Source organism: Heterodontus francisci, chromosome 12 (genome assembly GCF_036365525.1).
Source record: "Heterodontus francisci isolate sHetFra1 chromosome 12, sHetFra1.hap1, whole genome shotgun sequence".
NCBI classification, from domain to species: domain Eukaryota; kingdom Metazoa; phylum Chordata; class Chondrichthyes; order Heterodontiformes; family Heterodontidae; genus Heterodontus; species Heterodontus francisci.
Window position 1 is genome coordinate 16,040,149 of NC_090382.1, and position 21,705 is coordinate 16,061,853.

Sequence of the window (21,705 nt, forward strand, 5' to 3'; positions counted from 1 at the left end):
ATGGCCCGATGTTGATACCAAAGTGAAAACTAATTTGGCGAAAAATAAAAAATAAGTTAGTTTTGTGATGAGTTCTTACTCTGGGTGTTACAGTTGCAGAGTGGCGCTGGCTCAGAGTCACATGCCTGCATCCTGGCACTTAGCTTATTAGCATACTAAGATCTTAAAGGGACATAATACTTAAAGGCAATCTTAAAGACAACATCCCCTTTCTTTCCAAAGATAAGTCTCGTATGCTAAAAGTAAAAATATATAACATTAGATAACATCAGAATTCGTTTCACGGCATATAGATAATAAAATTTACAAGTATAGAGGCTCAAAAGTCCATATATCATCTCAGTGGTTTGACACCTCTTGCTCGGGGAATTTGTGTCCCATCTGTTGCTGTTCTTTCTGAAGTTTCTCCCTCTCTGCATTCAGTTTCTGTTGCTCTGCCTTCAGCCTGCTAACATATTCTGTTCCTTTTCTCAAGATGACCACTTTTGGGGCCTTGTCATTCTTGGAAAGTTCCGGCAGCTCATCTCGAAGATCTAACAGACAATACTTCAACTAATTTCTCCTCTGCCTCTTCTGGACATTGTGTGTCCTTTGTCTCTCCTCATCCTCCGTGTCTGAGAGCTTGGGGCTCAAGGTCGAGGACTTGTTGGGGGAGGAGTACTTGGCCTCATGGCGGTACCTGTCTTTTCTGGCTCATTGTGGTGCTGGCAGTTCTCTAGGAAGCAAAGGTGAAAGCACGGCATAGTTGTGCTGTTGATGGACTTCCAGACTGCACCGTTTGATGCTGGCCAGAGTCTGCAAGCGGGTTCTGGTCCTTGGAGATTTCCCCTTGGCAATGTTCTCGTGGATAGTTATGATGTTGTGGTCTTTACACACTGGTAATCCTGCCACTGCTGCTCCACTCGTGTCTACTAGGTAGAATATTTGTAGTTTCCATGCCAACTTGCCATAGCTGCATTGCATTGTTAGTGTGCCACTGCAAGGGATGGTTGACCCGTTGTATGCTGATAACGTGGCAGTTGTCGGTTGTATCATTGATTTCCAATGACTCCAGTACATATCTTTGAGTATTTGGACTGATCAGATATTTACACTAGCGCCAGTGTCAATCTTAACCCTTAGTGTATGATTGCCAGCTTTCTTTGGGCACATGATGTGAATGGTAGCAAAAGCTTCCAGTTGTTCGACTTCATCAACGCGATGTGTCAGGTTCACAATATGAAATGCTTGTTCGTCTCCTGGCTGCGAATTACTCCTTGCTGAGTCTTGTCTCAGGTCTGTTTCACTGTGGACTTTGTGTATTGGCCTGCATTTACACAGGTCTCTGGTGCTCTCCTTTCTGCTGTTGTCCTGTTGTTGCACACATCTTCTGTTTACTTGCATCCTGCTGTGACTTCTGGTCGCGTCTTTGGAGCCAGATTTGTTGCATAGGCGGGCTCAGTGTCCTTTTGCATCGCACACCTTGCGCAGGCCATGAAATGCAGAGTATTTTCGCCATGAGTGGGACAGACCGCACTTATCACACAGCTTGCTTGCTGTTTTCGACCTGGTTATTGTGCCGATACTGTTGGCTGCACTAGTGCTTGCAGGTGCTGTTGTCCAGCTACGATGGCTTCGTATTTCCTACCATCTTCCAGCAGCGCATCAATGCTGTGACCTTTCTTTTTCCCCAAGAGGTCTTTCTGAAACGCTTCACTGGGTGTCGATGCAATCACTAGCTCCATTATTTGGTCTTGACAGCTCAGAATTCTCATTTGTTGCCCTTACTACGGCATCTCCTGACGAACTAGTCTATTTATTCCTGTGACTGTTGCCTATAGGACATCAATTCCAGGCGGTGAATTCTAAAATTCACTCATAACCGAGCTGATCTTCTAGCACTTTCCATATCTTTGTGGGATCTTTCTGGTCCTCATCGGATAGTCCGGAGGTGTGATTCTGTGTAATCCCTCATTTCCAACTGCTATTAGTATTTTTGCAGCCTGTTTTTCTGCTTCTGCAATTATTTGGTCTGTGAAGAATAACTGCATTCTTTGTTTGAGCAGTTGGAAATCAAAAAAGGATATCTAAGGCCTTCCAGTTTGTGCTGGGAAATTTGGTATCCATATTTCTGCTGTTCTTTTGCTTTAAAACATGCTTTAAGAGTTGTTCTATGACTGCATTGTTTCCCCTTTAAGAGGCTCTCTGTTATTTATACTAGATGCTTTGATTGACAGGGCCAGGTATTTGCTGGTACTGTGTATTTATCTTGCTTCCAGCACTTAAACCTGTTCTGTTTACACAGCTGCTCACTAGCTGCTAGAGTTTGTTTATGTTCTTCATGGTCGAGTGGGTTTTAATGTTTTTTTCTACTGTGGCTTTGTGAATGGAAGCTCTTATTTACACTTGAGTGGTTTAATGGGTTTTCTTAAAACTTTGGCTGCATGAATGATGTTCTGCAGTGATCGTGGTTTTCCTGCGGTTTTTCTAATGGACGCCTCCTGTAATGGCACGACCTCGATCAGCTCAGGAAAGGAGTCGGGTCTTCGTAATTTTTTTCCTACACAGAGCTTTTGAAGGACTTCAAAGCTTTTTCTCCTCAAAGCAGTATTCCTTGCCCGTCGGCACAATGATTCACACAATTTACTTGCAGCCTGTTGTTCTGTGCTCTGTCTTCTACTTGAGGTAAGTTCTTATTTCACTGTTTGAGCCAATATTTTTCTGGAACTTTCTCTCTACTGGCTGTAGGACAGGTCTTTTCAGAGCTGTTTTAACCGTGCTCTTCAACCTAAGACTTTGTCTTCTCACCACAGCTGCCACCATGTAATGGGTTCTTTTATGTTGTCTGATGCAACGTAAATGAAATGTGTGGAGTCCAGTTGGTTGAAGATCTCAAACAGGTTTACTACAGCTTAACTATTATATACAGTACAGAGCTAACTATTTGCAGATACTTACTCTGGGTTTTGCAGTTGCAGAGTGACTCTAGCTCAGAGACACCTGACTGCGTCCTGGCACTTTGCTCATTAACATACTAAGATCTTAAAGGGACATCACTTTTAAAGGCAATCATACAGCAAGTTTCCTCCGAGAGCTCTGCAATCCTTCAATTCTGGCCTCCTCCTTATACTGATCTACATTGCCTCACCATTAGCCGCCGTGCCTTCAGCTGTCTAGACCCTGAGCTCTGGAATTCCCTTCCTAAACCTCTCTGCCTCCTACCTCTCTTTCCTCCTTTAAGGCGTACCTTAAAGCTTACCTTTTTGACCTAGCTTTTGGTCATCTGCCCAAATATCTCTTTATGTGGCTCGGTGTCAAATTTTGTCTAATTACACTCCTATGATGTGCCTCAGGAGGTTTTCCTACATTAAAGGCGCTAAATAAATGCAAGTTGTTGAGTTGCAAGTAACCACAACTGGATTTCTACCCACACTTGTCAGCATCGGATGCTGGATAGCTTCCTGGCTTCTTCATTTACAGGTGATGAAAATTCTAGCCTGACCTCAAATTATATTTGTACACAAAAATTAAACTGATCTCTGTGCTTCTGACTTGCAAACTTCAGCCTTTCAATTCCAAATGTGAAAATCAATTGCAAATTTATTTTTTGTATGAGTTTGACCGAAAACACCTCATTATCTTTTTTTCCTACCGCAGGTTTATGTCCGAATATCTGAAGTTTTGAGTCTTACTGATGAAACCCGTGTTCTTGAAGCATTTGTGGCAAAAGTGTGAGTATGTTTCAAATAACTCCTTTCCCTGCTCCGTGAGGTAAGGCACGGTGTGGGGGCAAGCAAACAAACCATTTTGTGACAATTGAAAATGCAACATTTTCTCTTTTGAGGCAAATAATCTTTATCTCATTGCATCCTCAGATTGTTAAGTTAATTTTTACTGTACTGCCATCTTGTTTTGTTCTTATGCCATTTCAAATTCCGCTATCCAATTCCCAAGTATTTGTAAATCTCTTTATATACTATTTCACTCCTGAGAACCTCCTGCTTTCTCACCACTTTGTTGATGAACTGCAAGACATCATTGTACGTATCACGAATATCATGGATCAATCTCTTGGGATCTCCATTGGTTACAGCTCTCTAATTGGGATTTCTGTTGCTCTAAATTCTTATGAGGAACCTTGTCATATGCTTTCTGGAGGTCATGGTATATAGCATCCACTACATTTCTCACATTCCCCAAGTTAGTTACATGCTCAGTGCGATACAACAAATGGGTTAGGAACAACCAGTCTTTGATACCCCTCCCAACGCTGGAATGAATTGGATTGGCTTATCAACTTGACATTTGTTGAATCCCGTGCGTTTTGCCGGACCCCGTTGTTTCTGTTACTACTCCAGCCAGGGTACGAGAGTAATCCTTCTGTCATAGAATCATAGAAAGTTTAAGGCACAGAAAGAGGTCACTTGGCCTATCATGTCTATGCCAGCCGAAAAACGATCCTCCCTAATCTAATCCTATTCTAATCCCACCTTCCAGCATTTGGTCCGTATCCCTGCAGTTTACAGCAATTGAGATGCATATCCAGACTCCTTTTGAATGAGTTGAGGGTCTCTGCCTCAACTACCCTTTCAGGCATCGAGTTCCAGACCAACCCCAACCTCTGGGTGAAAAAGTTTTTCCTCATCTCCCCTCTTAATTTTTTTTACCAATCACTTTAAATCTATGCCCTCTCATCACTGACCTCTCTGCTAAGGTGAATAGACCCTTCACCTCCACTCTATCCAGGCCCCTCAAAATTTTGTACATTTCTATCAGATCTGTCACTCATTCTTTTCTAGAAGCTTCCCTCTTACTGTTTCCCGAGTTAAGAACAACAAACCCAGTACACACAAGACTCTTTCCTTCCTCCATAGTTTCAGTATTCAAGCTCAGAATGACTACCTCTTGATTTACCGTACCCGACCTCAGTGGCATCCTGCATCCTGTGCCTTGACTCTTCATCAACATTTCTCAGTTGTTTAATAAATGGTACCACTGAGTTCCAGGTCTGTTGCTCACCTATCATTTCTGTTCTGTCCTTGGGGCAGATTGAAAAAGTGACATATAAAAAATTGGTAACAGACCCTGCTGCTTAAACAGATGTGTAACTATGATGATGTGGTGCTGTTATCTCTGATACCTTCATTAGATGCATTAATGTCAATAAGAAATGTAAAAATGGTGATGCAAGACAATGAATATTTCAGAATTATTCTCTTTGACTCTCATGGCAACCAATCCATGCAGTGCTAATATAATTTGTGTACAACTGCACTCTGAAATGATTAAAAAGACATTAAAACATGTTTTCATTAAATGCAAGATGCAGCACCAAGGCCCAGTCTACAATTTTTCTTCAGAAAAACTGACACTCCAAAAAAAATTAACCAGAAGTGTTTCCCACCCCAAAAGACACAGCTCACAACTTTATCAACATCACTTTAAAAGCTACAAAATATCTTAACCATTAGGACTACAAGAGATGCAACTCATTTATATTGTTAGTACATTTTCTTTTGATTAGATTTTATTAGGTTATGTTCCCCCAATGGCCCCAATGATAATGGCAAATGGCACTGTGTAGTTGAACTGTACTAAACAGATGGTTCAAGGTTTGATCCCTTGTGGATATTAGAGTCTTTCTGAAGACATATTTTCTGTAGATACTTGTTGTTATATTGTCCTCATTAACAAAGTCAGCCCTTGTAAATTAACAAGACTCATACACCCATTTAGCACCTATTAAATATTCACAGCAACAAATATTATATCGCTACATATGTGGATCAGTTATGAAAATGGAAAGCTTTAATATGGACGAATGTGAACAAATGATTTGGTGTATAGTTTCAGTATAAAATTCTAAAATAGCTTGAATACCCTATCTCCTTCCCTTTGAAATGCCCTCTGATGTTTCATGTTTTTTCTGATCAAAATCATCCACAGACATTTAGATTGACACTTTATGCCTCTGAATTGAACAGCAGTGTGCTGGGATGAGCTCCACTATAGGTGATTTTATGCCACATCAGTGCAGCCAATAAGTGGCGATCAGTTAATCAACTAAACTGCTTAGTGTAAACAGACCCAGCTGACATAGATCTGTGGCCATCTAAGCATCTTTTATTGTGTGTGAAAGAGCCTTCTTAGTGCTGCTAGATCTCAATACTTCTGGGACAGTAAACTTACCCAATCCACTATTATCAGCCACTGGGAAGACCTAGTTCAAAGATAAGGGGCTTCCTGTGCAATAAACCATAGAAAAATTACGGCACAGAAGGAGGCCATTCAGCCCGTTGGGGCTGTGCCAGCGGAGTAAATTAGTCACCCAATCTAATCCCACCATCCAGCACCTGATCCGTAGCCTTGCAGGTTACAGCACCTCAGGTGCATGTCCAGGTACCTTTTAAAAGAATTGAGGGTTTCTGCCTCCACCTCCATTCCTAGCAGTGAATTCCAGACACCCACCACCCTCTGGATGAAAAAGTTTTTCCTCATGTCCCCTCTAATCCTTCTACCAATCACCTTAAATTTGTGCCCCCTGGTAATTGACCTCTCCGCTAGGGGAAACAGGTCCTTCCTGTCTACTCTATCTAGGCTCCTCATAATTTTGTACACCTCAATTAAGTCACCCCTCAGCCTCCTCTGTTCTCGGGAAAACAACCCTAGCCTATTCAGTCTTTCCACACAGCTGCAACTTTCAAGCCCTGGTAACATTCTTGTAAATCTCCTCTGTACTCCAGAGCAATTATGTCCTTTCTGTAATGTGGTGACCAGAATTGTATGCCATACTCCAGCTGTGGCCTAACCAGCGTTTTATACAGTTCCAACAGCATTACATCCCTGCTTTTATATTCTATACATAGGCCAATAAAGGAAAGCATTCCATATGCCTTCTTCACCACTCTATCTACCTGTCCTGCCACCTTCAGGGACCTGTGGACATGCACGCCAAGGTCTCTCACTTCTTCTACCCCTCTCAATATCCTCCTATTTATTGTGTATTCCCTTGCTTTATTTTACCACCCCAAATGCATCACCTCGCACGTCTCTGGATTGAATTCCATGTGCCTTTTTTCCGCCCACTCAGCCAAACCATTGATTTCATTCTGGAGTATACAGCTGTCCTCTTCACTATCAACTACACGGCCAATTTTTGTGTCATCAGCAAATTTCTCAATCATGCCTCCCACATTTAAGTCCAAATCATTAACATATACCACAAACAGCAAAGGACCCAGCACTGAGCCCTGTGGAACATCACTGGAAACAGCTTTCCATTCGCAAAAACATCCGTCGACTACTACCCTTTGTTTCCTGTCCCTCAGCCAATTCTAGATCCAACTTGCCACATTCCCCTGTATCCCATGGGCTTTCATTTTACTGACCAGTCTGCCATGCGGGACCTTGTCAGATGCCTTACTAAAATCCATGTAGACCACATCCACTGCACTACCCTCATCAATCCTCCTTCTAACTTCCTCAAAAAACTCAATTAGATTAGTAAGACATGACCTTCCCCGAACAAATCTATGCTGACTATCCCTGATTAATCCATGCCTTTCTAAGTGGCAGTTTATCCTGTCCCTCAGAATTGATTCTAACAATTTACCCACTGCTGAGGCCAGACTGACCAGCCTATAATTATTTGACCTATCCGTCGCACCCTTTTTAAACAATGGTACAATGTTAGCAGACCTCCAATCGTCTGGTACCTCACCTATATCTAGTGAGGATTTGAAGATGATTCTCATCACATCTGCTATTTCCTCCCTGGCTTCCTTTAACAACCTGCACTTTCGATACTCCTCTAGGTTTACTAAAGTATTAAGATTTTTGTGATCATCATATGTTTTCTTTTTCTGCTTTAACTTACGCTGTAAACTTATAGATAACCAGGGGTTCTAGATTTGGCAGTCCATCCTTTATCTTTCTGGGGACATGCTGACACTGGGACTGTAGTTTCTCACTTTTGAATGCCTCCCACAGGTTTGCCACTGATTGTCCTTAAAGTAACTGTATCCAGTCCACTTTCGCCAGATTACGTCTCAGTTTCTTAAAATTCACATTCCCCCAATTTAGAACCTTTACTGCTGTTTTATATTTGTCCTTTTCCATGATTATACTAAAACTAACGGTATTGTGGTCAAAATCTCCAAAATGGTCACCCACTGTTAATTCATCCACTTGTCCAGCTTCATTACCGAAAAGTAAATCTAGAATTGCACTCACTCTTGTTGGGCTTGTTACGTGCTGGCTTAAAAAGTTCTCTTGAACGCAGTTCAAGAATTTTGTCCCCTCTGTGCCCTTCACAGGAGGACACAAATTACCTCCCAGAAATGTTGGAGAACATAGGGTCTAGTGAGAAGGAGGAATTATATGAAATCAATATTAGTAGGGAAATGGTGTTAGGGAAATTGATGGGATTGAAGGCCGATAAATACCCAGAGCCTGATAATCTGCATCCCAGAGTACTTAAGGGAGTGGCCCTAGAAATAGTAGATGCATTGCTGGTCATTTTTCAAAATTCTACAGACTCTGGAAAAGTTCAAACAGATTGGAGGGTAGCTAATGTAACCCCACTATTTAAAAAAGGAGGTAGAGAGAGAACAGGGAATTATAGACTGGTTAGCCTGACATCAGTAGTGCAAAAAATGCTCGAGTCCATTATAAAAGATGTAACAGAAGAGCACTTGGAAAACAGTGACAGGATCGGACAAAGTCAACATGGATTTACGAAAGGAAAATCATGCTTGACAATTCTACTGGAATTTTCTGAGGATGTAACTAGTAGAATAGATAAGGGAGAACCAGTGATGTGGTGTATTTGGACTTTCAGAAGGCTTTCGATAAGGTCCCACATAAGAGATTAGCATGCAAAATTAAAGCACATGGGATTGGAGGTAGGTGGATGGATAGAGAACTGGTTGGCAGACAGGAAACAAAGAGTAGGAATAAATGGGTCTTTTTCCAAGTGGCAGGCAGTGACTCGTGAGGTACCGCAGGGATCAGTGCTAGGACACTATTCACAATATATATTAATGACATAGATGAGGGAATTAAATGTAATATATCCAAGTTTGCAGAAGACACAAAGCTGGGTGGGAGTGTGAGCTGTGAGGAGGGAGTGGAGAGGAGTGGACCTGTGGGGACAACGCTGAGAGCGGAGCCTATAAATCAAACCCGAGGATCGAGGCCCAGTCTCTTACCTTCCGAGAGAGCAGTCCAGGCCCCTCGGGAAGGCAGCAACGACCCAATTTGTTGCACCACGGTTGGCTCTTCTGCACAGCGGAGGAGTAAAAAGTGTGGGAATGCAATAGTTATAGGGGATTCAATTGTAAGGGGAATAGATGGACATTTCTGTGGCCGCAAAAGAGACTCCAGGATGGTATGTTGCCTACCTGGTGCTAGGGTAGATGTCTCAGAGCGGTTACAGGACATTCTGAAGGGGGAGGGTGAATAGCCAGTGGTTGTGGTACACATTGGTACAAACGACATAGGTTAAAAAAAGGGATGAGGCCCTAAAAGCAGTATATAGGGAGTTAGGAAGTAAGTTGAAAAGTAAGACCTCAAAAGCTGAGACCAAGTGGGCCCACATCAGAGACGCCATCTATGAGTCAGCTTTGACCACCTACGGCAAAAGTGCGAAGAGAAATGCAGACTGGTTTCAATCTCATAATGAAGAGCTGGAACCTGTCATAGCCGCTAAGCGCATTGCACTGTTGAACTACAAGAAAGCCCCCAGCGATTTAACATCCGCAGCACTTAAAGCAGCCAGAAGTACTGCACAAAGAACAGCTAGGCGTTGCGCAAACGACTACTGGCAACACCTATGCAGTCATATTCAGCTGGCCTCAGACACCGGAAACATCAGAGGAATGTATGATGGCATGAAGAGAGCTCTTGGGCCAACCATCAAGAAGATCACCCCCCTCAAATCTAAATCGGGGGACATAATCACTGACCAACGCAAACAGATGGACCGCTGGGTTGAGCACTACCTAGAACTGTACTCCAGGGAGAATGCTGTCACTGAGACTGCCCTCAATGCAGCCCAGCCTCTACCAGTCATGGATGAGCTGGACATACAGCCAACCAAATCGGAACTCAGTGATGCCATTGATTCTCTAGCCAGCGGAAAAGCCCCTGGGAAGGACAGCATTACCCCTGAAATAATCAAGAGTGCCAAGCCTGCTATACTCTCAGCACTACATGAACTGCTATGCCTGTGCTGGGACGAGGGAGCAGTACCCCAGGACATGCGCAATGCCAATATCATCACCCTCTATAAAAACAAAGGTGACCGCGGTGACTGCAACAGCTACCGTGGGATCTCCCTGCTCAGCATAGTGGGGAAAGTCTTTGCTCGAGTCGCTCTGAACAGGCTCCAGAAGCTGGCCGAGCGCGTCTACCCTGAGGCACAGTGTGGCTTTCGTGCAGAGAGATCGACCATTGACATACTGTTCTCCCTTCGTCAGATACAGGAGAAATGCCGTGAACAACAGATGCCCCTCTACATTGCTTTCATTGATCTCACCAAAGCCTTTGACCTCGTCAGCAGACGTGGTCTCTTCAGACTACTAGAAAAGATCGGATGTCCACCAAAGCTACTAAGTATCATCACCTCATTCCATGACAATATGAAAGGCACAATTCAACATGGTGGCTCCTCATCAGAGCCCTTTCCTATCCTGAGTGGTGTGAAACAGGGCTGTGTTCTCGCACCCACACTTTTTGGGATTTTCTTCTCCCTGCTGCTTTCACATGTGTTCAAATCCTCTGAAGAAGGAATTTTCCTCCACACAAGATCAGGGGGCAGGTTGTTCAACCTTGCCCATCTAAGAGCGAAGTCCAAAGTACGGAAAGTCCTCATCAGAGAACTCCTCTTTGCTGACGATGCTGCTTTAACATCTCACACTGAAGAGTGCCTGCAGAGTCTCATCGACAGGTTTGCGGCTGCCTGCAATGAATTTGGCCTAACCATCAGCCTCAAGAAAACGAACATCATGGGGCATGACGTCAGAAATGCTCCATCCATCAATATTGGCGACCACGCTCTGGAAGTGGTTCAAAAGTTCACCTACCTAGGCTCAACTATCACCAGTAACCTGTCTCTAGATGCAGAAATCAACAAGCGCATGGGTAAGGCTTCCACTGCTATGTCCAGACTGGCCAAGAGAGTGTGGGAAAATGGCGCACTGACACGGAACACAAAAGTCCGAGTGTATCAGGCCCGTGTCCTCAGTACCTTGCTCTACGGCAGCGAGGCCTGGACAACGTATGCCAGCCAAGAGCGACGTCTCAATTCATTCCATCTTCGCTGCCTTCGGCGAATACTTGGCATCAGGTGGCAGGACTATATCTCCAACACAGAAGTCCTTGAAGCGGCCAACACCCCCAGCTTATACACACTACTGAGTCAGCGGCACTTGAGATGGCTTGGCCATGTGAGCCGCATGGAAGATGGCAGGATCCCCAAAGACACATTGTACAGCGAGCTCGCCACTGGTATCAGACCCACCGGCCGTCCATGTCTCCGCTATAAAGACGTCTGCAAACGCGACATGAAATCGTGTGACATTGATCACAAGTCGTGGGAGTCAGTTGCCAGCATTCGCCAGAGCTGGCGGGCAGCCATAAAGACAGGGCTAAATTGTGGCGAGTCGAAGAGACTTAGTAGTTGGCAGGAAAAAAGACAGAGGCGCAAGGGGAGAGCCAACTGTGCAACAGCCCCGACAAACAAATTTCTCTGCAGCACCTGTGGAAGAGCCTGTCACTCCAGAATTGGCCTTTATAGCCACTCCAGGCGCTGCTTCACAAACCACTGACCACCTCCAGGCGCGTATCCATTGTCTCTCGAGATAAGGAGGCCCAAAAGAAGAAGACCTCAAAAGTAGTGATCTCAGGATTACTACCAGTGCCACGTGCTAGTCAGAGTAGAAATAGCAGGATAAATCGGAAGAATACTTGGCTGAAGAGATTGTGTAAGGGGGAGGGTTTTAGATTCCTGGGACATTGAGACTAGTTCTGGGGGAGGTGGGACCAGTACAAACTGGTCGGGTTACACCTGGGCAAGACCGGGACTGATGTCCTAGGGGCAGTATTTGCTAGAGCGGTTGGGGAGGGTTTAAACTAAAATGGCAGGGGGATGGGAACCTTTGCAAGGAGTCAGAGGACAGGGGAATCAAGGACAAGAACAAAAGACAGTAAGGGGAATAAGAAAAGTAATGGGCAGAGAAATCAAGGGCCAGAATCAAACAGGGCCACAGTGAAAAACAGTGGGAAGAGGACAAGTAATGTTAAAAAGTTAAGCCTTAAGGCTTTGTGCCTTAATGCGCAGAGCATTCGCAATAAAGTAGATGAATTAATCGCGCAAATAGATGTAAACGGGTATGCTATCGTCAGGATTACGGAGACATGGCTGCAGGGGTGACCAGGGATGGGAAATGAACATCCAGGGGTATTCAGTATTTAGGAAGGACAGACAAAAAGTAAAAGGCGGTGGCGTTGCTTTGCTGGTTAAAGAGGAAATTAACGCAATAGTGAGGAAAGATATTAGCTCTGATGATGTGGAATCTGTATGGGTAGAGCTGAGAAACACTAAAGGGCAAAAAGCATTAGTGGGGGTTGTATATAGACCCCCAAACTGTAGTGGTGATGTTGGGAATGGCATTAAACAGGAAATTAGAGACATATGGATAAAGGAACATCTGTAATTATGGGTGACTTCAATCTGCATATAAATTGGGCCAATCAAATTAGTCACAATACCGTAGAGGAGGAATTCATGGAGTGTGTACGGGATGGTTTTCTGGACAAATACGTTGATAACAAACCAGAGAACAGGCCATCCTAGACTGGATATTGTGTAATGAGAGAGGAATAATTGACAATCTGAGACCCCTTGGGGGTGAGCGACCATAATATGATAGAATTCTTCATCAAGATGGAGAGTGACGTAGTTGATTCTGAGACATGGGTCCTGAATCTTAATAAAGGAAACTACGAAAGTATGAGGCGTGAGTTGGCTATGATGGATTGGGAAACGTTACTTAAAGGGATGACGGTGGATAGGCAATGGCAAACATTCAAAGAGCGCATGGATGAACTGCAACAATTGTTTATTCTTGTCTGGCACAAAAGTAAAACGGGGAAGGTAGCCAAACCCATAGCTTACAAGGGAAATTAGAGATAGCATTAATCCAAGGAAGAGGCATACAAATTTGCCAGAAAATATAACAGACCTGAGGATTGGGAGTAGTTTAGAATTCAGCAACAGAGGACCAAGTGATTGATTAAGAAAGGGAAAATAGAGTACGAGAGCAAGCTTGCGGGGAACCTAAAAACTGACTGTAAAAGTTTCTAAAGGTATGTGAAGAGAAAAAGATTGGTGAAGACGAATGTAGGTCCCTTACAGCCAGAAACAGGGGAATCCATTATGGGGAACAAAGAAATGGCTGACCAACTAAATGCATACTTTGGTTCTGTCTTCACAAAGGAGGACACAAATAACAAAACCAGAAATGTTGGGGAACACGGCGTAGTGAGAGGGAGGAACTGAAGGAAATCAGTATTAGTAGAGAAATGGTGTTGGGGAAATTGATGGGATTGAAGGCCGATAAATCCCCAGGGTCAGATGGCATGCATCCCAGAGTACTTAAGGAAGTGGCCCCAGAAATAGTGGACACACTGGTGGTCATTTTCCAAGATTCTATAGACTCTGGAACAGTTTCTACAGATTGGAGGGTAGCTAATGTAACCCCACCAATTAAAAAGGGAGGTAGAGAGAAAACAGGGAATTATAGACCAGTCAGACTGACGTCGGTAGTGGGGAAAATTCTAGAAAGTCCATTATCAAAGATTTTATAGCAGAGCACTTGGAGAACAGTGGTAGAATCGGACCGAGTCAGCATAGATTTACGAAAGGGAAATCATGCTTGACAAATCTACTGGGATTCTTCGACAATGTAGATAGTAGAGTTGATGAGGGGGAACCAGTGGATGTGGTTTATTTAGACTTTCAGAAAGCTTTCAACAAAGTCCCGCATAAGAGGTTAGCGTGTAAAATTAAAGCGCATGACATTGGGGGTAGTGTATTGCGATGGATAGAAAATTGGTTGGCAGACAGGAAACAAAGAGTAGGAATAAACGGGTCTTTTTCCGAATGGCAGGCAGTGGCAACAGGCGGTAAAAAAGGCAAATGGTATGTTGGCCTTCATAGCGAGAGGATTCGAGTACAGGAGCAGGGATGTCTTGCTGCAATTTTGCAGGGCCTTAGTGAGGCCACACCTGGAATATTGTGTGCAGTTTTGGTTTCCTTATCTGAGGAAAGATGCTCTTGCTTTAGAGGGAGTGCAGTGAAGGTTTACCAGACTGATTCCTGGGATGGCGGGACTGACGAAAGAGGAGAGATTGAGTCGGTTAGGATTATATTGGCTGGAGTTCAGAAGAGTGAGGGGGGATCTCATAGCAACCTGTAAAATTCTAACAGGACTTGACAGGGTAGATGCAGGAAGGATGTTCCCGATGGTGGGGGAGTCCAGAACCAGGGGCCATAGTCTAAGGATATGGGGTAAACCTTTCAGAAATGAGATGAGGAGAACTTTCTTCACCCAGAGAGTGGTGAGCCTGTGGAATTCGCTACCACAGAAAGCAGTTGAGGCCAAAACATTGTATGTTTTCAAGAAGGAGTTAGATTTAGCTCTTGGGGCGAAAGGGATCAAAGGATATGGGGGGAAAGCGGGAACAGGTTACTGAGTTGGATGATCAGCCATGATCATAATGAATGGTGAAGCAGGCTCGAAGGGCTGAATGGCCTACTCCTGCTCCTATTTTCTATGTTTCTGTGCTCCAGTGTGATTTGGACAGGTTGAGTGAGTGGGCAAATACATGGCAGTTGCAGTATAATGTGGATAAATGTGAGGTTATCCACTTTGGAGGCAAAAACAGGAAGGCGATAGATTGGGAAAGGGTGCGGTGCAGCGAGATCTGGGTGTCCTTGTGCACCAGTCGCTGAAAGTAAGCATGCAGGTGCAGCAGGCAGTCAGGAAGGCAAATGGTATGTTGGCCTTCATAGCAAGAGGATTCGAGTACAGGAGTAGGGATGTATTGTTGCAGCTATACAAGGCCTTGGTGAGACCACACCTTGAATATTGTGTGCAGTTTTGGTCTCCTTATCTGAGGAAAGATGTTCTTGCTATGGAGGGAGTGCAGCAAAGTTCACCGGACTGATTCCTGGGATGGCAGGACTGGCGTATGAGGAGAGGTTGTGGCGATTCGGTTTGTATTCACCAGAGTTTAGAAGAATGAGAGGGGACCTCATAGAAACCTATAAAATTCAAACAGGACTGGACAGACTAGATGCAGGAAGGATGTTCCCAATGGCAAGGCAGTCCAGGACCAGGGGTCACAGTCTAAGGATACGGGGTAAGCCATTTTGGACTAAGATGAGAGATTTCTTCACCCAGAGAGTGGTGAACCTATGGAATTCTCTACCACAGAAAGCAGTTGAGTCCAAATCATTAAATATATTCAAGAAAGAGTTAGATATAGTTCTTGGGGCTAAAGAGATCAAGGGATACGGGGAGAAAGCGGGAACAAGGTACTGAGTTTGGATGATCAGCCATGATCGTATTGAATGGCGGAGCAGGCTCGAAGGGCCGAATGGCCTACTCCCGCTCCTATTTTCTGTGTTTCCATGTTCACACTGTTTGTATCCCAGTTGATATTGGGCTAGTTGAAATCCTCAACTGTTATTCCCCTATAGCTTTTGCACTCAGAAATCTGCCTACATATTTGTTCTTCTATCACCCTCTCACTATTTGGGTTACATTCTAGTAGTGTCGCTACCCCTTTTTTATTTCTGAGCTCCACCCATATGATCTCGTTTGATGATTCATTTAGCATATCATCCCTCCTCAAAGCTCTTATTGATTCCTCAACTAATAATGCTACACCCCCTCCTTTTTTATCTCCCTCTATCCCGCCTGAAAACTCTGAGCTGCCATTCTTGCCTCTCTTTAAGCCAAGTTTCCGTTATAGCAACAATATTGTTTATTTATTTTTATTTATTTATTTAGAGATACAGCACTGAAACAGGCCCTTCGGCCCACCGAGCCTGTGCCGACCATCAACCACCCATTTATGCTAATCCTACTCTAATTCCATATTCCTATCACATCCCCAACTGTCCCTATATTTCCCTACCACCTACCTATACTAGGGGCAATTTATAATGGCCAATTTACCTATCAACCTGCAAGTCTTTGGCTGTGGGAGGAAACCGGAGCACCCGGAGGAAACACACGCAGACACAGGGAGAACTTGCAAACTCCACACAGGCAGTACCCGAAATTGAACCCGGGTCCCTGGAGCTGTGAGGCTGCGGTGCTAACCACTGCGCCACTGTGCCGCCATGTGTCTTGCCATGTGTCTATCTGTGCCCTCAGCTCATCGGCTTTATTTACTATACTCCTGGAATTTAAATAAGTACCCTTTAACACTGCCAAATTCCTGTCCGCACACTTTTTAACCTTTGCTTCTTCTGTCTTTCAGAGTCACTCGCTCATTTTCTGCCTCCTGTTCCCTGCCCTGAAATTGTCCTATCTAAGACTGTGCTCAGGTTCCCAACCCCCTGCCAAACTAGTTTAAACCATTCCCAACAGCACTAGCAAACTTTCCTGCCAGGATATTTGTCCCAATTCTGTTCTGGTGTAGACCCTGTGCAGGTCCCACCTTCCCTAGAACCGGTCCCAATGCCCCAGAAATCTGAAGCCTTCCCTCCTGCACCATCTCTCCAGCCATGCATTCATTTGGTGTATTTTCCTATTTCTATACTCACTAGCAAGTGGCCTTGGGAGTAATCTGGAGATTACTATCTTTGAGGTCCTGCTTGATAATCTCATTCCTAATTTCCTAAACTCAGCCTGCAGTACCTCATCCCTCTGTCTTCCTATATTGTTGGTACCAATGTGGACCATGACCTCTAGCTGTGCACCCTCACCCTCCAAAATGCTGTGTAGCCGCTTGGTGATATTCATGACCCTTGCACCAGGAAGGCAACATACCATCCTGGAATCATGTCTGCGACCACAGAGACACCTGTCTGTTCCCCTAACTATAGAATCCCCTATCACTATTGCTCTCTTGTCCTTTCTCCTCCCTCCCTGCACAGCTGAGCCACCCATGGTGCTCTGGTCATGACTCTCGCTGCACTCTCCGGAGGAAACGCCTCTCCCATCGGTATCAGAACTGAATACCGATTAGAAAGTGGGATGCCCTCTGGGGACTCCTGCACTACCTGCCTTGACCTTGTTGTCTGTCTGGCAGCCACCCAGTCCCTCTCTGCCTGTGCTCTGTTAAGCTCCGGGGTGACTACCTCCTGAACAGTGCTATCCACGTAGTTCTCTGCCTCGCGGATGCGCCACAGTGACTCCAGCCACCGCTCGAGTTCCAAATCCCAGAGCTCAAGCTTCTTCAGCTAGTGACATATGTGTTTGTCTGGGACAAATGGTGCATCCACGACTTTCCACATGTCACAGGAGGCACTTTCCGCTTGGCCGAGCTGCCCTGCCATTACTTTACAAACTAATTATTGCTAATGTAATAAGTCGAATCATTTACCAGTTACTTGTCAATCAGCTTTTCCCCTATACCGTGGAGGCAACCAATCAGCTTACAGATTTCCTGTGATGTCACTGGTAGTTCTTTTCTTGCACTTTTCAAACCCAGCACCTGCCGAAACAAAGACTGATTGTCTCTGCTCCATTCCAGGTAGGAAACCTTAGATACCCTTAGTGAATTTGGGAAGCTTACTCAAGTTGTCAGGACGGTGTGGGATTTGCACTTCAGGATGTTGGTTGGAAGAATAGAAAAGCAGGATATTTTTTAAATGGAGAGAGGCTGCAGAATACTGCGGTACAGTGTGGGTGTCCTTGTACATGAATCACAAAACTTTAGCAGCAGGTACAGCGAGTAATTAGGAAGGTAAATGGATGGTTGGCATTTATTACAAGGGGGATGATGTATAAAGGTAGAGAAGTCTTGCTACAACTGTACAGGGCATTGGTGAGACAGCACCTAGAGTACCATGTACAGTTTTGGGTCTCCTTACTTAAGAAAGGATATACTTGCATTGGCAGCAATTCAGAGAAGATTCACTAGGATGATTCCTGGGATGAAGGGTTTGTCTTGTGAGGAAAGGTTGAACAGGTTGGGCCTATACTGATTGGAGTTTAGAAGAATTAGAGGTGATCTTATTGAAACATCGAAGATTCTGAAGGATCTTGACAAGGTAGGTGCAAAGAGGATGTTTCTCCTCTTGGGGGAAATCTGGAACTAAGTGCACAGTTTCAAAATGAGGGGCCTCCCATTTAAGATGGAGATGAGGAGGAATTTCTTCTCTCTGAGGGTCTTTAATCTTTAGAATTCTCTTCTCCAGAGACCAGTGGAGGCTGGATCATTGAATATATTCAAGGCTGAGTTAGACAGATTTTTGATCTACAAGGGAGTGAAGGGTTATGGGGGGCAGGCAAGAAAGTGGAGTTAAGGCCACAATCAGATCAGCCAAGATCTTATTGAATGGCAAGCAGGCTCGAGGGGCTGAATGACCTACTCCTGCTTCTATTTCTTATGTTCTTATATATTACGATCAGGAGCTGACAGTACTTAAGCCTATATAAATGCAGTGTATATACACTGAAACAAAAAACAGAAAGTGACGCATACGCTCAACAAGTCAACGCCTGTGAAAACATCAGGCAAGTTATCATTTCGGGTGTGGACCCTTTGAAGCATGCTTGGAGAGGAGTCTGCATGTGAAGCATAAACTTGTTTGTTCCTTATCCACTGAAATGTGGTCTATGAATCTGCTGTCAGAATAAGGAACTCCTAGAGCAGTATAAATATGTGAAGTTATTGTGTGGATGCCTGCCTCCCTTGACCCAAACTGAAGAGGTACGAAACATAAAAGTACCGAAAGAAATTTTAGCCCAATGTGCTGTATCTATTCCATACAGGAAATAGAGAGTGGGTTTTGATAAAGAAAGAGAATAAAGTAAACAGAGAAACATTCTGGTTGGGATTTTGTCGACCTCTGGCAAAAGTGCCGCCGAGAACCCCGGGTCGCCCCTTCTCTGGGAGGCTGGCCAAATCCAGTGCCAAATAGGCACTTAACTGGGTAGCAGTGGTCTTCCATGGGATCAAGGACCCTGGCAGCGGACGTCCTGCCCTCTGAGTGCTGCCAACCAATCAGAACGGGAGGGGTGTCGCAGGGTAGGGGTCATGAGGGAGGGTGTTGTAGGGGGGCCGGCAGCAAGGACAGGGGTTGGCTCTCAGCGGGACCGCCCTTTCCGATGCCGGGTCTCTCGTTCAGGCGTTAAGTGCCTTCAAACCCACCACAGGGGAGAGCAAAAAAATCCCCCCCCCCCCCCCACTCGTTTGTAATTCCCGTTTCTGTTCAGAGTTTTCAGCATTAGATAATTTTCTGTGCTCCAGTAATGAATATGCCTTTGCTTACAGTGTCAACAATCTGAAATGCTGGGGGAGAAGTGAGCTTGTGATTTCCAGAACACTGCAGTTTCTCAACGATCTGTCTGTTGGATATCCTTTTCATTGATGTAACCGTGCAGCTGCAGTAGAAAAAATCAATTTGCATGCTTTTGCAATAAAAAGACCTGCTCACCTGGCAAATGCCTCGCACAGCAGCCCCCCCACACTTTCCCAGTTGAGGAAAAGTCTAGGAAAAGGAAACTTACTCCCAAATTATGGAAAGATCATATGCTTTTTGAGCATGTGGAAGAAGCACAACAAGGGGTGAGGTTTTAGTGACAAGAAAGGGGTGGCGAAAACCCTTGGTCACGTTCTGCCCCAATTAAAGTGTATCAATCAGAGGAAGCAGAATAGATTGTATTGAGCTCAAATGTCCAACGGAATCACTTACAATATTTCAACCAAATGGGGAAGGAAACAAAATTGAAGGGCAGAAATAAAAGTTAAAAATAAATCAGAAAGTAGAAGCATCAGCAGTGCTCAGCAGCAGTTCCTAGCTATTTTGCTGAAGGATCCAACCAGCAAACTCAGCATCTACCGATTCACAGGTACATTTGAATGCACAGAACTAGAAAATATGGCAATTCCATCCACTGGATCAATCCCAAAGGTCACAGGATTTTTATCACACTTTAGCTCTGATACCCTTCAATATCCCATCTGTCAAGATGTATCCACCACCAGCCTAACTTTATGACATTCTCCACTTCCAGTACCTCCTGGGATGGGCTGTTATTATCGCCCCCTGCATGAGGAAGCTATATCTTAGCAATGTTGAACATCTCCCTGGGATCCCATTTATCTCGGTAATGTTCAGGATCTAAGATTATCCCAAAAAAACACCTATTTTCCAGTAAATCTATTGCCCTTAATCTTTTCTCATTCTAGTTGTCCTTAATCTTTTACTTTCTGTAAGGGCAGAATGCCCCCCTTAGGTAAAAAAAAATGGCAAATATCAGATTAGTGTTTTTACCCCTAACCAAGCAGGTAGTTTTGTGGCTGATATTCAGGTGCAATGTTTTCTGTGTATCCAGATCTCATTATGCCAGACCTCTCCTGGCATCATTCAAGTGACCGTTCCTGAGGCTCTTAAGTCTCTAATAGAGTGGTCACCAAAATATTCTTCATTGTCCTCCACAGTTGCCACCAGAAGCTTTTAAGCAACTTAGAATGATGGGATGGGAAAACAGCAGTCTGACCTTTACAGTCCTTGCCACAATCACCTGTGTTAATGACTGGTGCCATTGAGTGGCTTGGACTTAGGGGTGGTTGATTATGTTGAGATTCATCGTACACTCTGAAAATGTAAACAGGCTTTAGCTGATAGTTGTGTGATAGCCATTCCCATTTCTGCATTACTTTGACATTTCATTTGCATATGAAGGTTTGACAAGTGAGGAACTGGGGTAACAACAGGATCTGTTTGCACATGCATCTCTAAAGCACTCCTCTTATGCCGGACAGTTCTCAAAATGCTATGCATAGAAAAGAAAAATGAACTATAATCCCCGAGCCTGTAAGATAAGACTAGGGTCGGAACCAAAGGGTTTTGAGAAGGTTTTTGTAAGCTGAAGGGACGATGGGAAAGCAGAGGGAGTTCAGCAGTGGGGTGAGTGCATTGTAAATGAATGAATGACTAGCAGTGGTAGAGTAGAGAACACAACGAAGTCTGACGTTAGAGGAACAGGGAGTGGATATCGGCTCTTGAGGCAGGGGATATACTGCTCCCTCTGTCTGACCTCCTGCTGTTGGAGCTGTTGAATTACTGTGGGCATTCATTATTTTTGCAATGATGTTGAGCAGAGTAGAGAATTCTTGTCTCTGAATACTGGATTGACATCCAGCAGGGCATTTGGTGGGAATGGAATGACAAACTCCCTGTCACATCTAATTGACTTTCCTGGTACAGATTTGGGTCTGGCTAATGACCTGTCCACATTAAAAGGATATTTGCTACAAGAACAACCCAGCATACAGTCTGCTGAATGTAAAGCAGTGAAAGAAATGTGTTGCCTCATGTTCCGCTGACACAGAAGAGAAGAAAAAGAATGTTGAGATCGCCTTCAGCAAGGAAACTACGAATGCAGCCTAAAACTAGACCTTAATATACTACAGATTGAGGGAGAATCCATTAATCAAGATTACTGTGCATGGCATATTCTTAAGAAAAAAGTGAGC

General features: G+C 44.3%; 1 protein-coding gene across 8 annotated transcripts in view; it reads left to right on the forward strand.

The window, feature by feature from the left end:
• Positions 1 to 21,705, forward strand: part of LOC137375763 (ran-binding protein 17-like) — a 1,067,965-nt gene that overhangs the window by 604,806 nt on the left and 441,454 nt on the right. For all 8 annotated transcript variants that reach the window (XM_068043152.1, XM_068043155.1, XM_068043154.1 and 5 more), the window contains 2 exons: positions 3,637 to 3,710; positions 19,498 to 19,578. In XM_068043152.1, coding sequence (XP_067899253.1) covers positions 3,637 to 3,710; positions 19,498 to 19,578 — 155 coding nt within the window. The remainder of the gene's footprint in view (positions 1 to 3,636; positions 3,711 to 19,497; positions 19,579 to 21,705) is intronic.